A 22,966-nucleotide genomic window follows, 5' to 3' on the forward strand; every position below is an offset into this window, starting at 1 on the left:
CGTGCGTGTGTGCTAAGTCACTTCAGTCATGTTCAATTCTTTGTGACCCCATGGACTGTAACCCACCAGGATCCTCCATCCATGAGATTCTCCAGGCAAGACTATTAGAGTGGGTTGCCATGCCCTCCTCCATACGGAAGTAGAATACAGGTTAAAAACCAAAGCTCTAAGACCTTTGTGTACGTTATCCAAGTCACAGTTTAAGAGTTCATATGTATGGATCCCTACCCCATAATTTATAAACAAAATTATGACTCAGAATATTTAAGTAAATTTTTCAAGATTTCAGGGGAAGTGCATATTGAATTCAGGATTTTGGTTCAGGACTTTCAGAATCCAAGGACAGTGTCTTTTCTTCAATATATACCTATGTCATAGGAACCAAAGGAAAAGAGAATTATGAATAAATAATATAGGAAAAGATACTTTTTAACAGTATGGCATGGTTTAGGGAGAGCAGAAAGGGAGAGAATTGATCAAGTCCATCAAAATTGATGATGGGGAGGTAGGAGTAGGAGCTAGATTATAAGGACCAGATGTGCAATGAGAAAGAGGAAGTAGGTAAATGGATAAATTCTACTTCAGTTCAGTTCAGTTCAGTCGCTCAGTCATGTCCGATTCTTTGTGACCCCATGAATCACAGCATGCCAGGCCTCCCTGTCCATCACCAACTCCTGGAGTTTACTCAAACTCATGTCCATCAAGTCGGTGATGCCATCCAGTTATCTCATCCTCTATTGTCCCCTTCTCCTCCTGCCCCCAGTCCCTCCCAGCATCAGAGTCTTTTCCAATGAGTTAACTCTTCGCATGAGGTGGCCAAAGTATTGGAGTTTCAGCTTCAGCATCAGTCCTTCCAATGAACATCCAGGACTGGTCTCCTTTAAGATGGACTGGTTGGATCTTCTTGGAGTCCATGGGACTCTCAAGAGTCTTCTCCAACACCACAGTTCAAAAGCATCAATTCTTTGGTGCTCAGCTTTCTTCACAGTCCAACTCTCACATCCATACATGACCACTGGAAAAACCATAGTCTTGACTAGATGGACCTATGTTGGCAAAGTAATGTCTCTGCTTTTCAATATACTATCTAGGTTGGTTATAACTTCCCTTCTAAGGAGTAAGCATCTTTTAATTTCATGGCTACAGTCACAATCTGCAGTAATTTTGGAGCCCAGAAAAATAAAGTCTGTCATTGTTTCCGCTGTTTACCCATCTATTTCCCATGAAGTGATGGGACCAGATGCCATGATCTTTGTTTTCTGAATGTTGAGCTTTAAGCCAACTTTTTCACTCTCCTCTTTCACTTTCATCAAGAGGCTTTTTAGGTCCTCTTCACTTGCTGCCATAAGGGTGATGTCATCTGCATATCTGAGGTTATTGATATTTCTCCCAGCAATCTTGATTCCAGCTTGTGCTTCTTCCAGGCCAGTGTTTCTCATGATGTATTCTGCATGTAAGTTAAATAAGCATGGACCTTTGTTGACAAAGTAATATCTCTGCTTTTCAACATGCTGTCTAGGTTGGTCATAACTTTCCTTCCAAGGAGTAAGTGTCTTTTAATTTCATGGCTGCAGTCACCATCTGCAATGACTTTGGAGGTCCCCCCCCCCCCAAATAAAGTCAGCTACTGTTTCCTGCTATTAACATCCTCCAATTAAACTGTAAATTCCATTATGGTAAATTTCAAAGGCCATAACGTCTTACTTTACTTTTATTAGGAGATTTTTCTTAAGAGCTTTTGCTGATTTATGTGATTGAAGAATGGAGTTCACCATTCTAAAGTATTGTGTCAATTCTAGAATAGATATGAATGGCTTCCAAGTCTTTATTTACTATATATTTTCTTGGGAATTGATCTTGCATAAAGTAAAACTCAATGATGTTTGTATGATAATTTTCCCATTAAATGAATGAAAATATATTCTTGGATATATTTTCCAAGAAATGTAAAATCAGAATATAAAATCAGAAAGTAAAAATCAGAATTTCTCAATCAATCTGCAGAAGGGAAATTGGAGTGGAAGAAAATGTATTATAATTCCTGATTGCCCAAGGGACTCACAAAATTATTAGTTGGCAAATATGTAGTGCAAAATATAAGCTCTGTGTTGGAAGACACTGGAAAGCAGCATGTCTAGGTTCTCATTATTTAAGTGACTATATATTTACTAGGAGGGTCTTCCCAGGTGGTGCTAGTGGTAAAGAACCCACTTGCTAATGCAAGAGATTTTAAGAGACATGGGTTTAATCCTTGGTTGGAAAGATCCCCTGGAAGAGGTCATGGCAACCCACTCCAGTATTCATGCCTGGAGAATCCCATTGACAGAGGAGCCTAGTGGTCTATAGTTCATAGGGTTGCAAAGAGTTAGACACGACTGAAGTGACTTAGCATACACATAAGCACACACGTATTTACTAGGAAGGCTCTGAATAAACTGTTTTCTAATAAAAGGGGATTTATCTAATTATTTTTCATTGTCAAATAGGGATTTTATGCACTGGGAGCATTATAATACTTAACATGGGCATTATAAACTCTATTGGGAATGAGCTACAATTAAGAAAGCTTTGATTTTAAAAATTATCTAAGTCTTCAAAATTGCAAATTTTTAGAAAAGTTTTTATAAGGAATATTCATAAATATGTAGAGTGGTAGCGAAGGCTATGATTTAATTAACCAGCAAACACAGCTAAGGCAAAAGTACATAGCTATAACATTTATAATACAGAGATTTATATTTCTCTTGTGACAAAGTACATTTCTGTTATGATACAGTTGTAAAATAATTACTATTCTATTTTTGTAGAAGGTGAAACTGAGTCACACAGAGGTGTGTGTCCTGCTTTATGTCACACCAGTCAGAGGGAAGCAATAAATCTAGCCCAGGGCTTCTGCCTTCAGTTCTAGTCACTAACCCTTTTTAAAAGCTTCTTTGTAGAGATATGACTTTTAAATCAGACAGCTGGAGATCAGTTCCTCCTTAGCTGTCAAGTTGCGAGCTGCATGTTTTCCTGCCTGGATTGTTGACCTCACTTAGAGCAGAAGCCTTGTAAGAGATGTGCCCTTCTCTAGAACTCTTGTGAGGAAAACATGAGGGCCTGGCAGGGAGAAAGCCTTGGTGAGTCACCTTAAAAGATGTAAACAGAATTTTCAAGGGTATGGAGAGCTAGCATAAGAATTTTCTTTTTAAATTTTGCTGTATTTATAAGACAGACATCTCTCTCTCTCTCTGTGTATGCACATATACATACAAATACGTATATTTCTTCTTTAAATGGAGGGGTGAGAGTTTAAAGCTCCTGAAGTATACAATGGAAATTAAACTTAGTCAAAATAGTCTGCTTGAGCAATAATTACAGATGCTAGATAATCCCTCTCTGGCTCCCAGGATTTTTCACCTGCTCATTCATTCCTGAAATGCCTTAGTGGGTGTAAGACCACCGCATGTACGCTGGAAGCTGAAGTGGGTGATGCCTACCTCGAGGAGTGAGGCAGTGGCCTTGACTTCTGACAGCGGAGTAAATGCCTGAGTGAACATTATCTCCAGGAGATTGTTTATGCTTTGCAGTAGATATGAAGTATAGTGGGCCTTGCCCCCTCAAGATCTGGATACAGGAATGCTACAGAAAGAGGGAGGAGACAGACAACCCAAGATGCTAAGGCCACGTTTAGGGGACTTGCCAATCTTGTTCTGCTAAACTCCTGTTGCTTCTCCTCTACCTCCTCTTCCCCTTTCTCCTCTCTTGTGCCTGCTCCTTCCCCTTTTCCTTGTCTTCTGGCCTTGGCATTTATGAAGCACTTATTACCTAATTGGCATGTGCTAAACACTTGACATGTTTATCATTTCATCTGATTAATGAGATTTTTATCTTAGTGTAGTTAGTTGGAGCCTAACTCTAGATCCAGCCAGTAATATTGGCTTATCTCAGGCTTCGTAGGCAATTAGGCACTATTTGCCTATGTAAATATAGTGATGGTAATGTAAAGGCCATCACACGGTTATGTTGATATTACACACACTGCCTCATACTGCACCTGCTATCTATCTTTGGCTGATGGTCTGGTTTAATTGACCATCCTTTGCTCTAGCTAGCTTGAAGTGGGGGCTACTGAGTTAGTTCTTGAATCTACAGTCATAAGTATGAAATAGATGAGAATTTTTGCTATCTGGATATTATATGTCTTCTTCTGAAAAACTCTCAGTGACAAAGATTTTTGACTTCCATGTGGGTGGTAATCCTCAAATTAACATAGATCTAGTGTGACATGGTACCAGGACTTTAATCTGAGAATTTTTCCACATCCTCCTGAAAATGGCTTCAGATTTTTCTCCTTCCTAGAAAAGGTTTACATTTTCTTATTCAAGAACTGGGGAATATTGGTCAAAAGTTATTTCTACATATGTTACACTTAGCAAGGAAAAAAAAAATCTAAGCAGGCAATGGCACCCCGCTCCAGTACTCTTGCCTGGAAAATCCTATGGATGGAGGAGCCTGGTAGGCTGCAGTCCATGGGGTCACTAGGAGTCGGACATGACTGAGCGACTTCACTTTCTCTTTTCACTTTCATGCATTGGAGAAGGAAATGGCAACCCACTCCAGTGTTCTTGCCTGGAGGATCCCAGGGACGGGGGAGCCTGGTGGGCTGCCGTCTATGGGGTCGCAAGGAGTTGGACACGACTGAAGCGACTTAGCAGCAGCAGCAGCAAGCAGTAGTTATCAGTAAATAGGCTTCATGTAATTCTGGGCTTCCCTGGTGGCTCAGACGGTAAAGAAACTGCCTGCAGTGTAGGAGACCTGGGTTCAATCTTGGGTCAGGAAGATTCCCTGAAGGAAGAAATGGCAACCCACTTCAGTATTCTTGCCTGAGAAATCCCATCATCAGAGGCGCTTGGTAGGCTACAGTTCATGGAGTCACAAAGAGTCAGACACGACTGCATGACTAACACACAAAATTCTAAGTAACAGTTTCTAGAAGTCAAAGGAAGTCACATATTGAAATTTATAATACGTTTGTTTCTTGGACAACATATGTGACATTTGAAAAACTCCTCTGTGAAAACATGACTTGTTTTTTTTAAGATTTTAATTTTTTTTTGGTATGGATCATTTTTAAAGTCTTTGTTGAATTTGTTACACTATTGCTTCTGTTGTTTATGTTCTGGTTTTTGATTGCAAGGCATATGGGTGGGATCTTAACTCCCCAACCAGGGATCAAACCCTCATCCCCTGCATCGGAAGTTGAAGTCTTAACCACTGGACCTCCAGGAAAGTCTCATGCTTTAAACAAAGATGATGGATAAATTTTAAAATATAGGGCTTCCAAATAAACTTGTTTGTGAAATAACAAATTTTTTAAAATATCAAAGAATACTCATTTAGTGTCAATTTTCTACTGGATCCTTATACAGTATTTCTTTTTATCTTTGGATTTAAATTCTGGATGTATAACAAACCTATGTTTATAGAAAAATCTAGGATTTTGCTTACTGAATACTCTCTTAATTTTTTAAAAAAGAATACACTGAATTCATTTAAAATTATGAATAAATTTGCTAAGCAGAAATAATAGGAGCACTATCCCATAGTATAAACTTCGCCTTTTAGCTCAGTCTGATCAGGTAAAAGCTATTTCTTTAATAAAAATATGCTCTTTTGAGTGTAGCAGAGAACTTTTTTATATACTAGTAAACATGGTGGCTCTGTGGTAAAGAATCTGCTTGCAATGCAGGAGATGCGTGTTTGATCACTGGGTTAGGAAGATCCTCTGGAGGAGGAAATGGCAACCCACTCCAGTATTCGTGCCTGGCAAATCCCATGGACAGAGGAGCCTGGCAGGCTACAGTCCACGGAGTCGCAAGAGAGTCAGACACTCCTGAGGGACTGAGCATACACATTCATAGGACACAATTATGAGATTATAATCCACAGTATATAAATATACCAGATTAAAAGTTATATAACAATATTTCTGGATTATTGGGATTGCTAAAGATTGGTTAAAAATGAACATAGGATTCAGGAGTTTAAAAATATTCTACTTAAAGATACCTATAATATAAATTTCTCATAGTATTTTCTTTTGTGTTTTGATTTGTTGCTCGTAATACCCTTTAAAGTGAAGTATAATTTTGTGTGTCATCAGCACTTGCAATTTTATAGCATTGTTGTGATAGTGCTAAGCGAGCCCAGATCCTAATAAATACTTTTCATACTCACATGGTTTCATATGAACATGGGATCTAATTGTTTGTCCTGGACACAAGAGAGAAAAGATTAAGGCTTTCTTTAAATCCTCTGAGGACCTCACTGCTGTACAGAAATGAAGCATGGTGCTCTCAAAAATTAAGAGAAAATAGTGCTACTTACCCGATTTCCTGGGTTTTTATCATTTTCTTTCCTAAATGCTACTGCTGCTTTTGAAAAATGTCTTTCTCATTTCTCTCAAGGAAAGAGGTAACAACCTGTCTCCTTGAAAGAAAAGATGAGAAGACAAATAACGTCTCCACTTGATTGCATTATTGAGATTGTGGCATGGGCTTGAACCCGTGAAATGCCAAAAATAATCAGTGAAGCCCTGCAGAACTCAGAAGAGAGGCTGGTGAGGGGTCTTGGAACAGAGAACATACATCTTACTCAGTTCTCTTCCCTTATGAGATTTGCTGTCATTACTGAACATCAGGCCTTCTCCGTAGCTTTTCTTAGCTCCTGCCTTTGGGGGGATTTTTTAAGAGAAGATAATAACAATTACAAGCCCATCTCATAATTGTAGGCCAGGTGGAGCACTCATTTTCACATTAGGGCCTTGTGCAATCTGGAGGGAAATTTGTTTAGTATTACTTATGAGTTGGTGGATCAGATAAAAGCCAGTCAAGTGGAAGAGAGGACTGTGTGAAGTATGTGGGCTCCCCTGGTAATTGCAATGCTGCAGGCGTTCCTCTGGTCGGGTAATAGATTTCCCCAGCTCCTCTGTGCCAGGTGAAATTTCCTCATTAAGGGGAATTTATTCCATTTCCTTTTATCATTTATTATTGAAGACTAAGTGTGAGTGGAGGAAACCTCAGAGATGACAGGCTAGAATTTTAAACAACAAGATCTACACCGGAAGTAGAAGAGAAAGAGCAGAGAGGCTTGTTTTGTTTATAAAAGGAGAGAAGGCGGGAGAGAACACTTCTCCCTCTAGAAGCTGAGCCGTCCCGTCTTACGGTTAAAAGATGATGGCAGTGTGTGTGAAAGTATGATCGTCTTATTTTTAAGACTTTTTTCCCCCTCTAAAATTTCAGACTGTCATTTTGTGCTGCTCAGGAGAGAAAAACTGAAGGTTATGAAAAGGCCAGCCTCAGAGCTGTTTGGTGTTTCTTTGTTTTATTGTTTAGATTCTATTAAGCGATATTGAAAGTATAACCTTTAAAGAGTTTGCCCTTGAACTCCGAAAGCAAGGAAAGCTGTTAGGAGAAAGAAAAGCTGTATATGTATTTCAGAGGATACAGTTCTGAATATGGATTTAATGTGTTCATATTCATAAGAGTAAAGATAAACATAGACTTTCTAGTACACACAAATACATATAAAATAACGGAAGAGTAATTTGTTTATTGTATAGATTTTAAAACTGTGTGCTTTAGTGCAAGATGCTCCATTCTGCTGAGCACATTTCTCACTTGGTATAATGCTTTTTCAATTTACAAGATAATATAAATGGAACATTTTCTATTGAGGATTCAAAACACAGTTTTGAATTACAAATTCAAATTTTGTCTTTCTTTTAGTAATTATTCTGTTTTTAAGTTTGCTCCAAATTAAGATTTTCCTTTAAAAAAATAGAAATATGATAGCCATGTTTCTAAAATAATTTTTACCTAGCTCGATTTTAAAAGACAAATCTCATTCTGATGCAAGTTCTTTATAGCAGACAAAATGGAGGGCAGCCCAATATATGCTGATAAAGATGAGGAGCATATATCTAAATCTCCACATTGTTAAATGAGCTTTATGTTCACTTAAGATTATTCATCTTGTATCTGATTCTGAAGAGGTTTAACCTTATCTAAATCACTGGCCCAAAGCTAATGAATCGTGTCTTCAAACTGTCTCTTCTTTTATTTTATTATAATGGAACTCAAAATAAAATTTTGTATCAGAACAAGTAGGGAATGAAGTGAATTTTCTAGTGTGTGTAATGACATGCCAGCCAATCTTATGTGGTGCAGTGGATACAGTGGAGGGAGTGAACGAGGCAAATTTGGAGAGCAGCCACCTATGTCGTCCTGTGGGTTAGGGACACCTCACAGAACAAGGACTCTGGTCAATACGGGAAGAAGTCTAACTCGTCTGTATCTTTGTAACTGCCATGTTGGGTCAGAATCCTCATCTCTTTTTTCAGTGAGGAGGATTGTAATGTACTTTGCACTCTTTCATGAACATGTCTAAAGAGTTGAAATTATTAACCAGTGAGGCCATGATTTCATTCATGGCCTATAGAAGACATATCACTTTGAACTCCGTAGGACTGTATCTATCCCAAATTTTCATTCAAGTTGTGATGAACATGAATATATTCATATGCCATTCCAAATTAGTACATCCTAATTTTTAAGATTTGTAAAAATATCATGCTATTGATCTAGTTATTTGAATACTGAACGAAAGTTTAAAGCAATTTTTGGCTCACCAAGAAAATATTCTGAAAATCAGCTTGTGAGCTTAAAACATGCACTTTGCAGGTCTATCTTGAAGCATCTGTTTTAGAAAGTTCACCAGGTATGATTTGAGGGGGCATCTATGGAGAAATAGTTTTCACCCCTATTCTGAAACTCTGTCATTCATTATTCATTATTCTGTGTTACTGTTGCTTTTCTCAGCATCCCCCTTAAATAATGAAAACTCTCTGTGGTCGGGATGCTATGGGAGCAGTAATGATTGAGTTAGTTTTAGCTATTTTTTGCCACAAAGCTGAACACAAAATTAATTCAGTTTACTTTTGTATGCAGAGGGCCAATTTTATCAATCCACCTTTCTTTTCCTCTTCTTTTCTTTTTTTAAATTTGTTTGTTGGTAAGACTTCAATTTTATTTGGTGGGTACAGGAGGAATACTGTGTATTTGCTGGAGATGTCTTTATATGCTCTATTGGACTCTTTGGTGGGAAAGAATAAGAGGAATTATGCATATTTCAGCAATAGAAAAGACTGCATAGCTGAATGTGGATAAAACAAATGCAAATTTCTGCATCCCTAATAGAAATTTGAGGAATCTGAATGTTTTCTTTTTTGCTTGTTTGTTTAATACCATTATTTATAATTTTTATTTAAATTATTATCACAGTCTTTGAAGAATTGACTGATCCTCTATATTATAAGAAAAATAAATCATTTGAAGCAAAATAATAAAAAACTCACCAATAGGGCTAAAGATAAATATGTTACTTCTGGTTATTTTTTGACTTGAAGAACTTGCATTTCTGCTAGTCCATAGTAATAATTATAGGTGTGATGGTTCTTTTCAAGGCATGTTTCTTAGTGTGTCTGTATCCTTTTGTTCAAGGTTAGAATATAGTCATTTTAGTTAAAGTGATTGTTGATATGGTAACATGGGTTTTGCCTCAGGTAGTTTTTTGTAATAATGACGAAATGTCTAATTGAAGATTTATTTATTTTTTGCTTGTTTTTCCTTTTACTGCTATCCCACAATGATGGGAAAGTGTTCTAGCAGGTAGCTAGAAAAATCTATGGGTAAGAATTCACTCAGTGTTATATGTACAGTGTTTCTCCACCCAACTCAAGCTTCATACCAGTGTTTATAATAAGACTGTAGATCACAGAGAAAATGTGTAGTCTTTCCTCACACAGGTAAACATGATTGAAACTGTTCAGGAAAGTCATGATTTAAAAAGAACATCATCCAAAGTTTTAATTTAGGAAAATAGTTTATTTGTCAAGCATTTCTATTTTGAGCCTGAATGCACATTTGCACATAAACAAATGAGCAATTGGTGTAGGAACATAGTCTTGGCAAGGAGAGTGGAAATATACATTTCTAAAACAAGTAGAAACAACAACAAAAAATCTTTTCTCTGCTTTTGTCTGGAACTTTTTTTTTAAACTAAAAGCAAATGCCATCAGTTTGAGTGTTTCAAGGGCCCTCAGAAGCTCATCAGTCACCTTCACCTGTTGGGTAAAACTTTTCCAGACTTCCCCAGTGGAAAACTGAAAGTCAAAATCACTCAGTTGTGTCCAACTCTTTGTGACCCCATGGATTATACAGTCTATGGAATTCTCCAGACCAGAATACTGGAGTGGGTAGCCTTTGCCTTCTCCAGGGGATCGTCCCAACCCAGGGATTGAACCCAGGTCTCTCATATTGCAGGTGGATTCTTTACCAGCTGAGCCACAAGGGAAGCCCAAGAATACTGGAGTGGGTAGCCTATCCCTTCTCCAGTGGATCTTCCTGGTCCAGGAATCAAACCAGGGTCTCCTGCATTGCAGGTGGATTCTTTACCGGTAGACTGGAGCTATCAGGGAATCCCTTCCCAGTGGAAGTTGGGAGCATTTCCTCTGAACCACATCATCTTCTTGTGTGCATTTATCTCATAGTACCTCTCACTGTGGTATCAGAGAAATAGCGATTCATTTGCCTGGTAATATACTCTCAGCTCCATAAATGTAGAGATATGATATTTTAATCTCTCCATCATTAAAATACATGGGACAGAGTTCTGATACACGGAGCAGTTGTTCACCAAGTGTTAAAGAACTAATGAAGGAATGACAGTTAGTGTTGCTCAACCTTCACAATCCATAATTCCCTACTAACTTGGATTTCCAACAACAAATCCTCTGTAAGTTTGTATATGCCCTGCCATGCCCATTGCTTCCTCACATTATTGCAGACACAGTGCCCTTGCCTTGTCAACCCTTTTTTTCCGTATAAACCTGAATTTACTTGATGGCTCTGTATTCATCCCTCCACTGCCATATTAGTTCTCAAGTACAACCACTCACACGGTTATCTCTCTTCTCTGACCTCACATTGCATTACATAGCTTATTTCTCCATAAAAGGTTTGGAATCACTATTACTGCATCGTCTCAAATACTATTTTGTATCTTCTTGAGCATCATTGTCTGGTAGAATTTTCTGTGATGATAAAATATCCTGTAATCTACAAGTGGATTACAGGATACTTTATCCTATAATCTACTCTGTCCAACATAGTAGCCACTTGCCTGTATGGCTACTGAGCACTTGAAATGTGAGTAGTGAAAGTGTAGCTCTGAATAATTTAAAAAAATTTAAGCCAATGAATATCTGAATTTAAGCAGTTGTGTGTGGCTAGTGGCTGCCATCTTGGCTGGCATAGTTCTAGTTAGCACAGTGCTTGGCACATAATAAATAATACTTAATAGGCAGGTTGTGTTTAGAAATTTGGCAGGAAAATGTGTTGTTCTGGGGAGAATGCTTATCAAATACTTGGGAAGTTTAAGAAATCAAAATGAAATAGGAAAAAAGAAATTAAATTCACTAGGAGAAATAATAGATTTGAGAGAGAGAAGAGAAAATAGGTCCCACTGAGAAAGCGAATTGACTAGGAACTGCTGAAGCTTCAGAAATCCAAACTAACACTGATGTACAAAAGCTAGAGAAATAGTTATTAAATGTACCAGCTTGATTCTTTCTTCTGTGAACTCAAAATATGAATTAATTAAATTAAGAAGATTGAAGGATAGAATGAACAAAATGCAGTATTTAATTCAATCATACTCTATTAGCAGAATTTTGATGAAAATGTTTTATTTATTATTACATCTTCTGACAAAAACTTTTATATTTTAATTTCATTGTATTGACTATAAAACTGTTATAATTGAATTTTATTGTATCGACTACTGCTTGAAACAGCTTGGCGGTAGCTATTTGGTTAGAGATGCTTTTGTAGTATTTAATTCTTCTGTACCTCAACCCTTTGAAAATTATTTTGTGTACATTTGAATTCTAGTTACAAGTATATTTCAATAGCTTCTTTTTCATGTAAAGTAAAAATGCTCTAGAATTACAGTTTCCTTCATTCATGTAATAAATATTATTGAATGCTTTCTGTGAGCCAGACAGTGAGCTAGGCTTTGGGAATAATCTGGTAGATGAGACAAATATATTCTTTGCCCTCCTGGAACTTGAATCTAGCAGGAAAAATGTCTGGATACTTAAGAAAAACTAAGAAACATTAAAAATATCAGGAGATAATGACATGCTAAAGAATATCATTCCAACTATGCCCCTGGCTCCAACAAGAGTCAGTTAAAGGTCCAGAAAGATCCATGTTGGTTAGGGCAGACTAAGAAGGCTTAGAGGATGAGCCTTGGCTTTAGCTGACCTATGAGGCATGGCTGGGATTTGGAGAGAGGACAGGTAGGTGATGGGAATGTTAAAGGCGTTACTGGTGAGAGACATAATGTGAATGGTGTCTACACTGTGGAAATCATCATGGGACAGTGAGGAGACAAATCTGGTTTGAGTGGAAAATAATATCAAAATCACAGAACTATCTTCTCAACACAGAGAGATATATGACACTAGTAAATAGAGATAGTTTATGAAGAGGACACCCAGCCCAATGCCATGTTGGGATGCCTAGGTGGAGAAATTCTCAAAGCCCATAAAGACCTGGAGCACAGGTCAGACACAGGAGAAGGGGCTGTGAATTTGGGGATTATCAACTAGTTATGTAGGATAACTGGTCATTATGAGCCAATGGCAGTGGCTAAATTTAGGAAGGGAGAGAAAGTAGCCAGATGTAAGCAGGCATTGGAGGACAGAGCCGTAGAGAATAAACAGTAAAGTGTTGTTGTAATAAAGTAGGGTGAGAAGCAACTTATTGCCAGAGACATATATTTTTAAGGAATGAAACATCAAAAGGATCACATGCTGACAGACTGCGAAGGTGAGAATTAAGAAAGTGCTCTTGGGTTTAGAAGGTCCTGACTATTTTTGAAAGAACAAATTCATTAGGACAGTAGATGCAGAAGCCACTTTTCAGGAAATAAGAGAAGAGGATATATAGGGTGGGGGTGGGAAACCACGTGTTTGAGAAAGCTGGCACTGCTAATGGCACCTCATAGAGCCTAGACCACTTAGTGGGTTATTTGTGTATTTTTAAAAGTCAGCAGACCTACTTGGAAAGTTGGAAAATAAGGAGACTGGTGATTTCAAAATTGACTAGTTCACTGCTTCTTACTGTGTCTGGTCTAAACTTGAATTCTCTTTTTCATTAAATCCTAGTGAGTCCATTACAGAAGAAACCCTGAAAAAGGCAAAGGAGATTGGGTTCTCAGACAAGCAGATTTCAAAATGCCTCGGGCTGACTGAGGCCCAGACAAGAGAGCTGAGGTTAAAGAAAAACATTCATCCTTGGGTTAAACAGGTAAAGGAATAAAGGAATTTTTCTTTCTTCCTAGGATTCCACGGGTAAAATATGGGCACCAATCACAGAGCCATTTTTAATAGAAAGAGGTGGAATTCGAAAGTGAATTTACTTGTTCAACCGATGCACATGACGTCACTTGTTTTATTCAGCATGGGATTGATTTATGATTTAAAGGGGAAAGGATGTAGGGGCATTGGGATGTAGAAGGAAGAGTGAGGACATGATTTTCTTGGCCTGAATGAAAAAAACTTAAAATGACCTCTCCTCTACTTTTTGACCCGTGTGCAAATATATCAGTAGTAAGAGAAATCCTTAGTGTAATAGAAGGGCTTGAAATGCCCTAGTGTAGTGGCTGACTCTCTTGAAAAGAATAGTTATCTCTTTTGGCACTGACTTTTTACAGGGTAATACTTTATTTTAAGTGCCCTATCATTATGGTTCATTTAGTATTCATTGTGATAGGGCTGGGCATAATGAGCTCATCTAGTATTCATGACAATCACACTAGAACTTTCATAGGTGTACCGTTGTGATTCTTTTTGGCCTTTAGGAGAAGAGATGCTTTGGCTTAAAGTACCACCAGCTGGTTTTTGTCCTTTAAAATCATTGGCTTTTCCCTGTGTGCTCAGGGGGCACACACATAACCTTAGGTCTGGGACTTGATGCTGAATATTTTCTACTCAGCAATTATTATCTTTCTTCCTTCTCACTTGCCTTACATTAGTTTGCCCTGTTGGCCCCAAAATCTTGCTCACTAAGCTGAGCTCCTGGCCCTTGAGAGCTGAATTGATTTACTTTCCCCAAATATGTTCAATGAGATCTAGTCCCCTTCCCTACTTGTCTATGCTTTGTGGTATTTAAGTCATCCCATTGCGCAGTGCCATAGGTAACTTCAGTCCTATGCATTAATCTGCAAACCAAAGACATCCATATATATAGATCATTTTGTTCTGGTTTTATGTTTTATTTGTAATTGCTTAAGACAGATGGTTGGGTAAGTTTTCCTGGTAACCAGTTGACTATATGAGCATTTTCTTGTGTTCTTGAGAGCTAATACATAGTAATCTGATACTCTGTAATGTGTATTGTCATTCATTGCCCAAGAGATAGCTAAATCATATTGTTTTTTTCTCTGCTCTCCCTGCTATAATTAGAAAGCAACTGGATGATACATACATTTTTCTTGTCTTTCTATTTGATAGAAATGGGCATTAAAGGAATATGAATGCAGAACCAAAAACAAAATTCATGACCTTCTTGAAAAAAATTGTATTAAAGGGGAATAAAAATCCACATGTATGTGTGTATTTATTTTACATATGTATTTATTTCTCTTTCAGATTGATACACTGGCTGCAGAATACCCATCAGTAACAAACTACCTCTATGTTACCTACAATGGTCAGGTAAGAACTGCCAAAGTTCTGTAATGCAGAAAGCTCTACATTTAGTAGATGGTCTATTTACTAGTATATTTAGTAAATAAAAATGACATCATTTGAATTGAATGTGATGATGTACTTTTGTACTCAGTCTTTTAAGAACTGCCTTAAGATGATGAAATAAAACAAGTGGAGAGATAAAGATAATGGTTACATGATTGACACAACATTATAAATTAATAAAAAAAGACTGGTGACATAAACATAAAATTATACTGTATTCTCATGGCTAACTGAAAATACTGAATACTTTTTTTTACAAATAAGTAGGGTTTATATAACATTTTATACTTATGGATTCCCAAAGACTAATAGAAGATGCATATAAACAAGAGAAAGAATGAGAAAGACACACTCAAAGGCATGACACAGTTGAATTAGAGGGAAGAATAACATAATAATTGCCATTATCTTCCTTTTTCTCCCCCTTAGGAGCATGATATCAATTTTGATGATCATGGAATGATGGTGCTGGGCTGTGGTCCATATCACATTGGTAAAGTGATAATTTATATTTACATAGAACTTTTCAGTTTATATAGTACTTTTCACATATGTTAATTCCATTATTCTAAGAACTATGTAAAGTAAAAGCTGTCAAAATAAAAATTTTACAAATTAGGAAACAGAGGTTCAGAGCCATGTATCCCAATGTATATAGCTATTAAATGAAAGAAGTAGGACTCAAATGTAGGTCTCAACCACAAATTCCATCTCCTTCCCTTTTACCTTGTTATCTCTTTTTCATTTTCATTCTCATGAGCTAAACTTAGCCTCTTACTGGGGTTGGGGAGTGAATTACACTTTAACTTTTTATCTTCCTGCATAATTTTTCACCAAGATCTGTATTTGTTCAATAACTTTATACATAAAAGACTAATCATTTTTGTAGATCCAATGTCTGACCTAACATATGACATGGGTTGACATCAGATGCAAAGAGCTCATCTCATTGAGACCCAGGAAGAGTATCACATAGTTTAATTAAGACATTCTCACCAGAATTTGTTGTATTTCTCCCAGTCACTTAAAATTAGATATTTAATAACAAATCAAGATCTATTACAGTTACAAAGTATATATTTAAATAGATGTTTCTTAGCAAGTATATCTAACATCTAGCCTCTGCAAGGTGTTCTAATATGGAAATGATGAAACATATGATTTAAATGTATTTTAAACATAGAGTTTATTACAGTTTTTACAATTAAGTGTTTCAGGAAGTGTTAGTTTGCCAATTTTTGGCCAAGCCTTAAAGTAGGCCAAAAGTGTTTATACCTTTGCCACTCTATCTTATGCTTAAATAGCTTGGACACCTTCACCAGGACCTACCCTTCTCTAAACCTTTCTTCTTTCCTTTTCAAATTTCACCTAATTTATGCAACCATTCTACATTACTTTAGGGTCTAAGAAAAATTAGCTGAGCTAATAATCAAGTGTGTACTTAATTGATAGTGAGATTTAACATGCTACTATATTTGGACAACTTATTATGCTGACAAGCATTTTTAGGAGACAAAATCCTAATGCAAAGGATTAGTACAAATCCCTGAACTTCAGTTCTATGGCATCCCAGTAGAGGTGATATTTTGAGGCATTTAGGCCATTATTATACATCAAATCACTTCCTAGAAGGTCACTCACTCTGCATGGGGTGGCCTTGCCAAGCTTAAAAGGATATGCTTGGAAAGGCCAGGACTTTCCAATCAATCAAGACATGTCAGAGCTGCAAGGCACCTCAGGGATCATTGGGTTTGGCTCTCAGACAGCAGGGTAAGTGGAAGGACTTAAACAAGAACTCAAGTGTTCTGATCACAAACTTTATTATGTGTGCTGAGGTCAATATGTTCACTTTGAGTTTCTTTTCAGTAAACGAGGTTTGTAAAAATTATTATTATAATTCTCCTCCATTAACTTTGAGGTTCTGAATGTTCCAAATATGGAGATTACCTCTTGCAGAACTTAGTATACAAAGCAAGCCAACCCGTCGTTGTGGTTTAACGAGTCCCTGTTTTTCCTACTAATAATATAGTAGGAAATAGTATGCATAATATCAATAGATCTGACATTTATATTTCGGAAAAAAATTGAATTGAAAGGGCATTAGCTCCCTTAGCATTGACTGACTGGCAATATATGTCTGCTTCTCTTTGTGTTATAGCTTCAGGCTTCTCTTCCCCTCTCTCCCCAATTTCATTGTCTCTGTAGGTAGCAGCGTGGAATTTGATTGGTGTGCTGTCTCCAGTATCCGCACATTGCGTCAGCTTGGCAAGAAGACAGTGGTGGTGAATTGTAACCCTGAGACCGTGAGCACAGACTTTGATGAGTGTGACAAATTGTACTTTGAAGAGTTGTCTTTGGAAAGAATCCTAGACATCTACCATCAGGAGGTAAGAAAGAAAAAAAAAGGAAAAAAAAAAGAATAAAAATATATACAATGCATACTGTATATACGTGTATCCATGTATGTAGATTTATATTGCAAGTTACCTTCAGAGAAAGAGCTTCTGGTGTCTTCCATTGTCTAATTTTGTAATGAAACTCTGAAAAATAATCACCCCAGCCTTAGATTCTTGAGGCCGTGGCACAGAGTAATTCTTTTTCATATAAAATACACCTTTTCTTTCTCAGCATTCCATCTATATTGAAAATTCTTCTTGGTAACATGTGCCAGACACATACTAATTAGCATAAGACAGCCCCGATAGATATTTTGTAAAGCCATTTAATTGATCATGTAGACCCACGATAAGAAGCCTCTCTTTAGTTCACATCCTGTTGTGGTTTAATGATGACCACTTCTCAGAGGAGACAGGTTAGTCATTCACAAAAGACTGGTTAATTCTTTGTGCTACAGATGAAGCTGTTAGTCTTCAGTGTAAAAATCAATGAGTTCATTCTAAATGATTTTGGTAGCATTATAGCCTTCTCTTCTACTTCCACTCCAATATTATAGAGTGTATCTTCACTGTGGATTTATATGATCCTAGGTTAACAAGTTAGTTTACAATTAAAAAAATGCCTACTTGAAAATTTTAGTCATGCCTTTTGATGCTGTTATAATTAATTAACCATCCCTATGTACAAAATATGGTCACTTAAGGAAAAAACAATTAACTTGGAGCCACAAGACTTAAATTTTTGACTTGAAAATTCGTTGATTTGTGCCAGTTACTTAAATCCTCTGTGCTTCATCTTTGTTATTTTTGTTAATGAATTATATGAGTGTTAAAACATGGTACATGTAGGTTTTGTGATGGTAACATAGATTTGTGGTTGAGATCGCATTGTCGAGTATAAAGTATAGTGTTAGAACAATGTGATGATTTTATTACTGTGAAAAGAAATAGACAAATTTAGGATTAATATATCATCATAGTTTTCTATTTAGGCCTGTCCTACTAATCTTTTAATATAATGAAACGAAACCATTAGGTACGGATTCCCAGGTGGCTAAGTGGTGAAGAATTTGCCTGCCACTGCAGGAGATGAGGGTTTGAACCCTGGGTCAGGAAGATCTCCTAGAGGAGGAAATAGCAACCGACTCCAGTATTCATGTCTAAAAAATCCCATGGACAGAGGAACCTGGCAGGCTACGGTCCATAGGGTCGCAAAGAGTTGGACACAACTGCACACAGCACACAAACCATTAGGTAGACTATACACAATTTTCAGTTCTTTCACTGACCAGATTTTTCTCATAATTTCTTTATTCATTTTAGATAAACTGGTGGGGATCAAAGCAAGTACATATTCTACAAATATTTCTTGAGTATCTTTTAAAACTCAGGTTCAGCAAGATCAGTTCAGTTCAGTCACTTAGTCATGTCCAGCTCTCTGCGACCCCCATGGAGTGCAGCATGCCAGATCTCCCTGTCCATCACCAACTCCTGGAGTTTACTCAAACTCGTCTCCATTGACTCAGTGATGCCATCCAACTATCTCATCCTCTGTCATCCCCTTCTCCTCCCGCCCTCAATCTTTCCCAGTATCAGGGTCTTTTCCAATGAGTTAGCTCCTTCGCATCAGGTGGCCAAAGTATTGGAGTTTCAGTTTCAGCATCTGTCCTTCCAATGAACATTCAGGACTGATTTCCTTTAGAATGGACTGGTGGATCTCTTTGCTATCCAAGGGACTTTTAAGAGTCTTCTCCAACACTACAGTTAAAAAGCATCAATTCTTCAGTGCTCAGCTTTATTTATAGTCCAACTCTCACATCCATACATGACTACTGGAAAGGCCATAGCTTTGACTAGATGGATCTTTGTTGGAAAAGTAATGTCTCTGCTTTTTAATATGCTGTCTAGGTTAGTCATAACTTTTCTTCCAAGGAGCAAATGTCTTTTAATTTCATGGCTGCAGTCACCATCTGCAGTGATTTTGGAGCCCCAAAGAATAAAGTCTGTCACTGTTTCCCCATCCATTTGCCATGAAATGATGGGAACAGATGCCATGATCTTAGTTTTCTGAATGTTGAATTTTAAGCCAACTTTTTCACTCTCCTTTTTCACTTTTATCAGGAGGCTCTTTAGTTCTTCTTTGCTTTCTGCCATAGGGGAGAAATATTCAGGGAGGATAGAGAGCTGTAAAACCAGGTCCTTACCTTTGAGACATTGAAATAAAACTGGGATTAATGACATAATATCTGAAAAGTTACATAATTATTAAAAAATATTAACAAGCATTATAAGTGATAGTGGCAGGCATTTAACATGTAGTTAATGATTTCTGTATGAAGTGGTTTAAGGAAAGATGAAAAACTTCTATAGTTGCCTTTGTACATATGAATGCTAATGAAGTCCTTTTATAATTGAATTCAGTATGATAGAAATAAATAAACTGGCCCTTATTTGAAGCTAAATTTTTTTTTTTAGTGCCACTACATATACTGAGGTAATTTTAAATGTTGTGTTGAAGACTATAAGAACAGTATACCATTGATATATTCTTTATGCTACCCTACAAGAAATGTGATTTTAATATATCACATGCACATATCAGGCACATATGTATGTATATTTGTGTATATGTTTCCTTGTATAAGGTTGTTATGTATCTCCTCACAGCAGGCTTTACAGGCATTGTCTCTCGTAACGGGTGTGCATCAACCTTCAGGAGGCTGCCCTTGTTCGACCTTGGATGTCCCTAGTGATCAGGAAAGCACTGAAGCATTCAGTAGTAAATTTGAAGAAAATTGGAAGCACGTCTAATCTTATTTAAAAGCACACATTTGAGTCACTTAGAAGGGCAATAGGCTTTCCCAAGGATACATAGCTACATGGGATGATAGAAAATATGATAGGTCCCTTGGTCCAGGTCACTTGGTCGAGTTCAGGACCAAGCTTGTTTCCATGGCATCAAAGGAGCACCTCGAAAGAAAACCTTAAAGGGAAGTCAGAAAAGTGATGTGCCCTGTGAGAAAAGCAGGCTGCTTTGGAGGGACGTCTGGATCAGAAGTTGAGTGAGAGAGGATGCTAGAAATGCTGAAATCTCCTTCCCACTTCTTTTTTTTTTTTTAAATAGAAAAATTTGTAGTGATATATCCCTTTAGCTTCAGGCATTATTTTTGTAGTTGTAAAGGGCAACCCTTTAAACTGAAGTCATTAATTCCTTATGATTGTATTCATGGATTCTGTTCCCTGAGAAGAGCTTTGCATTTTTATTTTTTATGTTTTGGTGTGTGAGTGTGGAGAAGAGCCAAGACATTGAGAAGTGGGTGTCTGCCATCTATAAAGCTTCCCAGGTGGTGCTAGTGGTAAAGAACCTGCCTGCCAATGCAGAAGACTAAGAGACATGGGTTCAATCCCTGGGTCAGAAGATCCCCTGGAGAAGGGCAAGCCAACCCAGTCAAGCATTCTTGCCTAGAGAATCCCCACGGATAAAGGATCCTGGGGGACTACAAAGACTAGGACACTGCTGAAGTGATTCAGCACGCCATCTACATGGCTTTGATGGATGATATTTTTAGCCTGGTTCAGTTTTGTTTAGGACACTCCTTAAAAAGGAAAAAGATGTTCTCAAATTATATTGAGGTACATGAGTTGAAAATGATTACTTTGTTTATAGAAGTGCTAACACTGATCTTCTCTTTTATTAGTGTGCTCAGTCACACAGTCTTGTCCAACTCTTTGAAATCCCATGGACTGTAGCCTGCCAGGCTCCTCCATCCATGAAATTTTTTAGGCAAGAATACTGGAGTGGGTTGCAATTTCCTATTCCAAGGGATCTTCCCAAGTCAGGGAGCAAGCCCATGTCTCTTGCATCTCCTGAATAAGTAGATGGATTTTTTACCACTGCACCATCTAGGAAGCCCCTTTTTAAATTAGATCTATTGTTAGATCTGTTTCCCTGGGCTGCTGCTGCTGCTGCTAAATTGCTTCAGTTGTTATGGGTTATGCAATAATCTTTATAGACTATGATGATAAGGGAGACTCTCACAGATCCTTTCTAACTTCACATTTCCCTTTCTTTCTTTGGAGACTCATGGTTTGAAAAGTTATAAGCAAAGCACATTTATTTTCTTTTACTTCCAAACCCTATTTAGGACCCATTTCTTAATTCTGCTCATTAAAAAACAGGTTGAGTTTAAAAATTCAGGCAACATGTTTGACACTTTATTATGTCCTGTCTGATTTGAGTCCTGATTATGTATTTTTTTTCTTTTACAATGTATAATTTACTGGATCATACCCTATAAAGATGTACTCTGCTTAATTATTTAATTCTCCTATTTTTAACACCTGATGCCATATGTATTGGAGAAGGACATGGCAACCCACTCCAGTATTCTTGCCTGGAGAATCCTGTGGACAGAGGAGCCTGGTGGGTTACAGTCAGCAAATGGGTTACGGGATTGGAAATAGTCAGACACGACTGAGCAACTAAGCACATCATATGCATAATAGACAGTGGTACCTCTGTATCACAGCTTGAATTAAGTGAATGAAAGAGTGACAGCCATGAATTAGTGATAGACAAAACACCTTAGGGAATGGATCACTCTAAACTAGAACTGGGTTTCACTCCTAGCAATTGGTTTCATTGCAATTAAATCTTAAGATTCTGTCTGAAATGTTACAAATGTTTTACTAAAATGTGAATTACTGAAATATAATGCATGTGCAACCTCACTGATGGATGTATAAATAATGAAGATGTAAATTAGAGAAAATACATGAAATTACAAAAATCAGGGCTATTTTTTGGTGAAGTAAATGGTATATCTGTTAGTAAGACAAACTTTCTTATATTGCATTCTGTCTATATTAAAACATTTAATTTGTCTGTAAAATAAGGACTGACCTAAGTGATTAATATATAAAAGAAACTGAAATGATCTGAAATACATTTGAAGTATTTTCTGTTAATTCCTCACCACTAAAAATAAATTTGTGGTGTGATTTCAGCTTAAAAATTATTGCAGAAATATTTTTGTAAGGTGATGCCTTAGCTTCATGATATCAGGTTTAAAAACTAGGAAACTAAGCTACAAACAAGTTTAGGTAAGATCAGTAGAACTTTGGGAGCCTAGTGGAATTATTTTAGGCCTAACATATTTAGAAATCTGTGAAACAAATCTGCATTTTAGAATATTTTGCTTCAGTAAATTACTTGAAATTAAGTGTAAGTGATTGTATATGATATTAATTCATCTGTGTAGATACCAGATTCTCTTCTCTTAGTCTCTACAAGCTCTGTGCTTAGAGTTGGGACCAATCTAAGATAAAATTCTTCCACAAAATTCTCCTCTATTAACTTCATCCCTCAAATATGTTCTCTTTTACTGAATTCCCTTTGCTGTGCAGACAAAATCTGCACTCAACCATCACACCATTACTCTAAAACATTCCTATGGACATGATTTGTCTTCCAAATAATGGTCTTTATTTTTGGAGGTCAATGATGAGAATAGGATATTGGAGTGAAAGTGTTTCTATCTACTACTTCCCAGAAAGAATGTTTGAGAAATATCTCTTCTACCCTTTAACATTCACCACCTTTGAAACAAGCCAGAAAAACAGGATTGATTTCAAATTCAGACTTGGCATATTAGGTGAGCATAGCTGCTTTACGGAGAAGGCAATGGCACCCCACTCCAGTACTCTT

General features: G+C 37.1%; 1 protein-coding gene across 1 annotated transcript in view; it reads left to right on the top strand.

The window, feature by feature from the left end:
- Nucleotides 1-22,966, top strand: part of CPS1 (carbamoyl-phosphate synthase 1) — a 139,862-nt gene that overhangs the window by 77,177 nt on the left and 39,719 nt on the right. The window contains exons 22-25 of the mRNA XM_019976310.2: nucleotides 13,274-13,415; nucleotides 14,759-14,824; nucleotides 15,293-15,356; nucleotides 17,069-17,250. Coding sequence (XP_019831869.1) covers nucleotides 13,274-13,415; nucleotides 14,759-14,824; nucleotides 15,293-15,356; nucleotides 17,069-17,250 — 454 coding nt within the window. The remainder of the gene's footprint in view (nucleotides 1-13,273; nucleotides 13,416-14,758; nucleotides 14,825-15,292; nucleotides 15,357-17,068; nucleotides 17,251-22,966) is intronic.

This window comes from Bos indicus, chromosome 2 (genome assembly GCF_029378745.1).
Source record: "Bos indicus isolate NIAB-ARS_2022 breed Sahiwal x Tharparkar chromosome 2, NIAB-ARS_B.indTharparkar_mat_pri_1.0, whole genome shotgun sequence".
In the NCBI taxonomy this organism is placed as follows: domain Eukaryota; kingdom Metazoa; phylum Chordata; class Mammalia; order Artiodactyla; family Bovidae; genus Bos; species Bos indicus.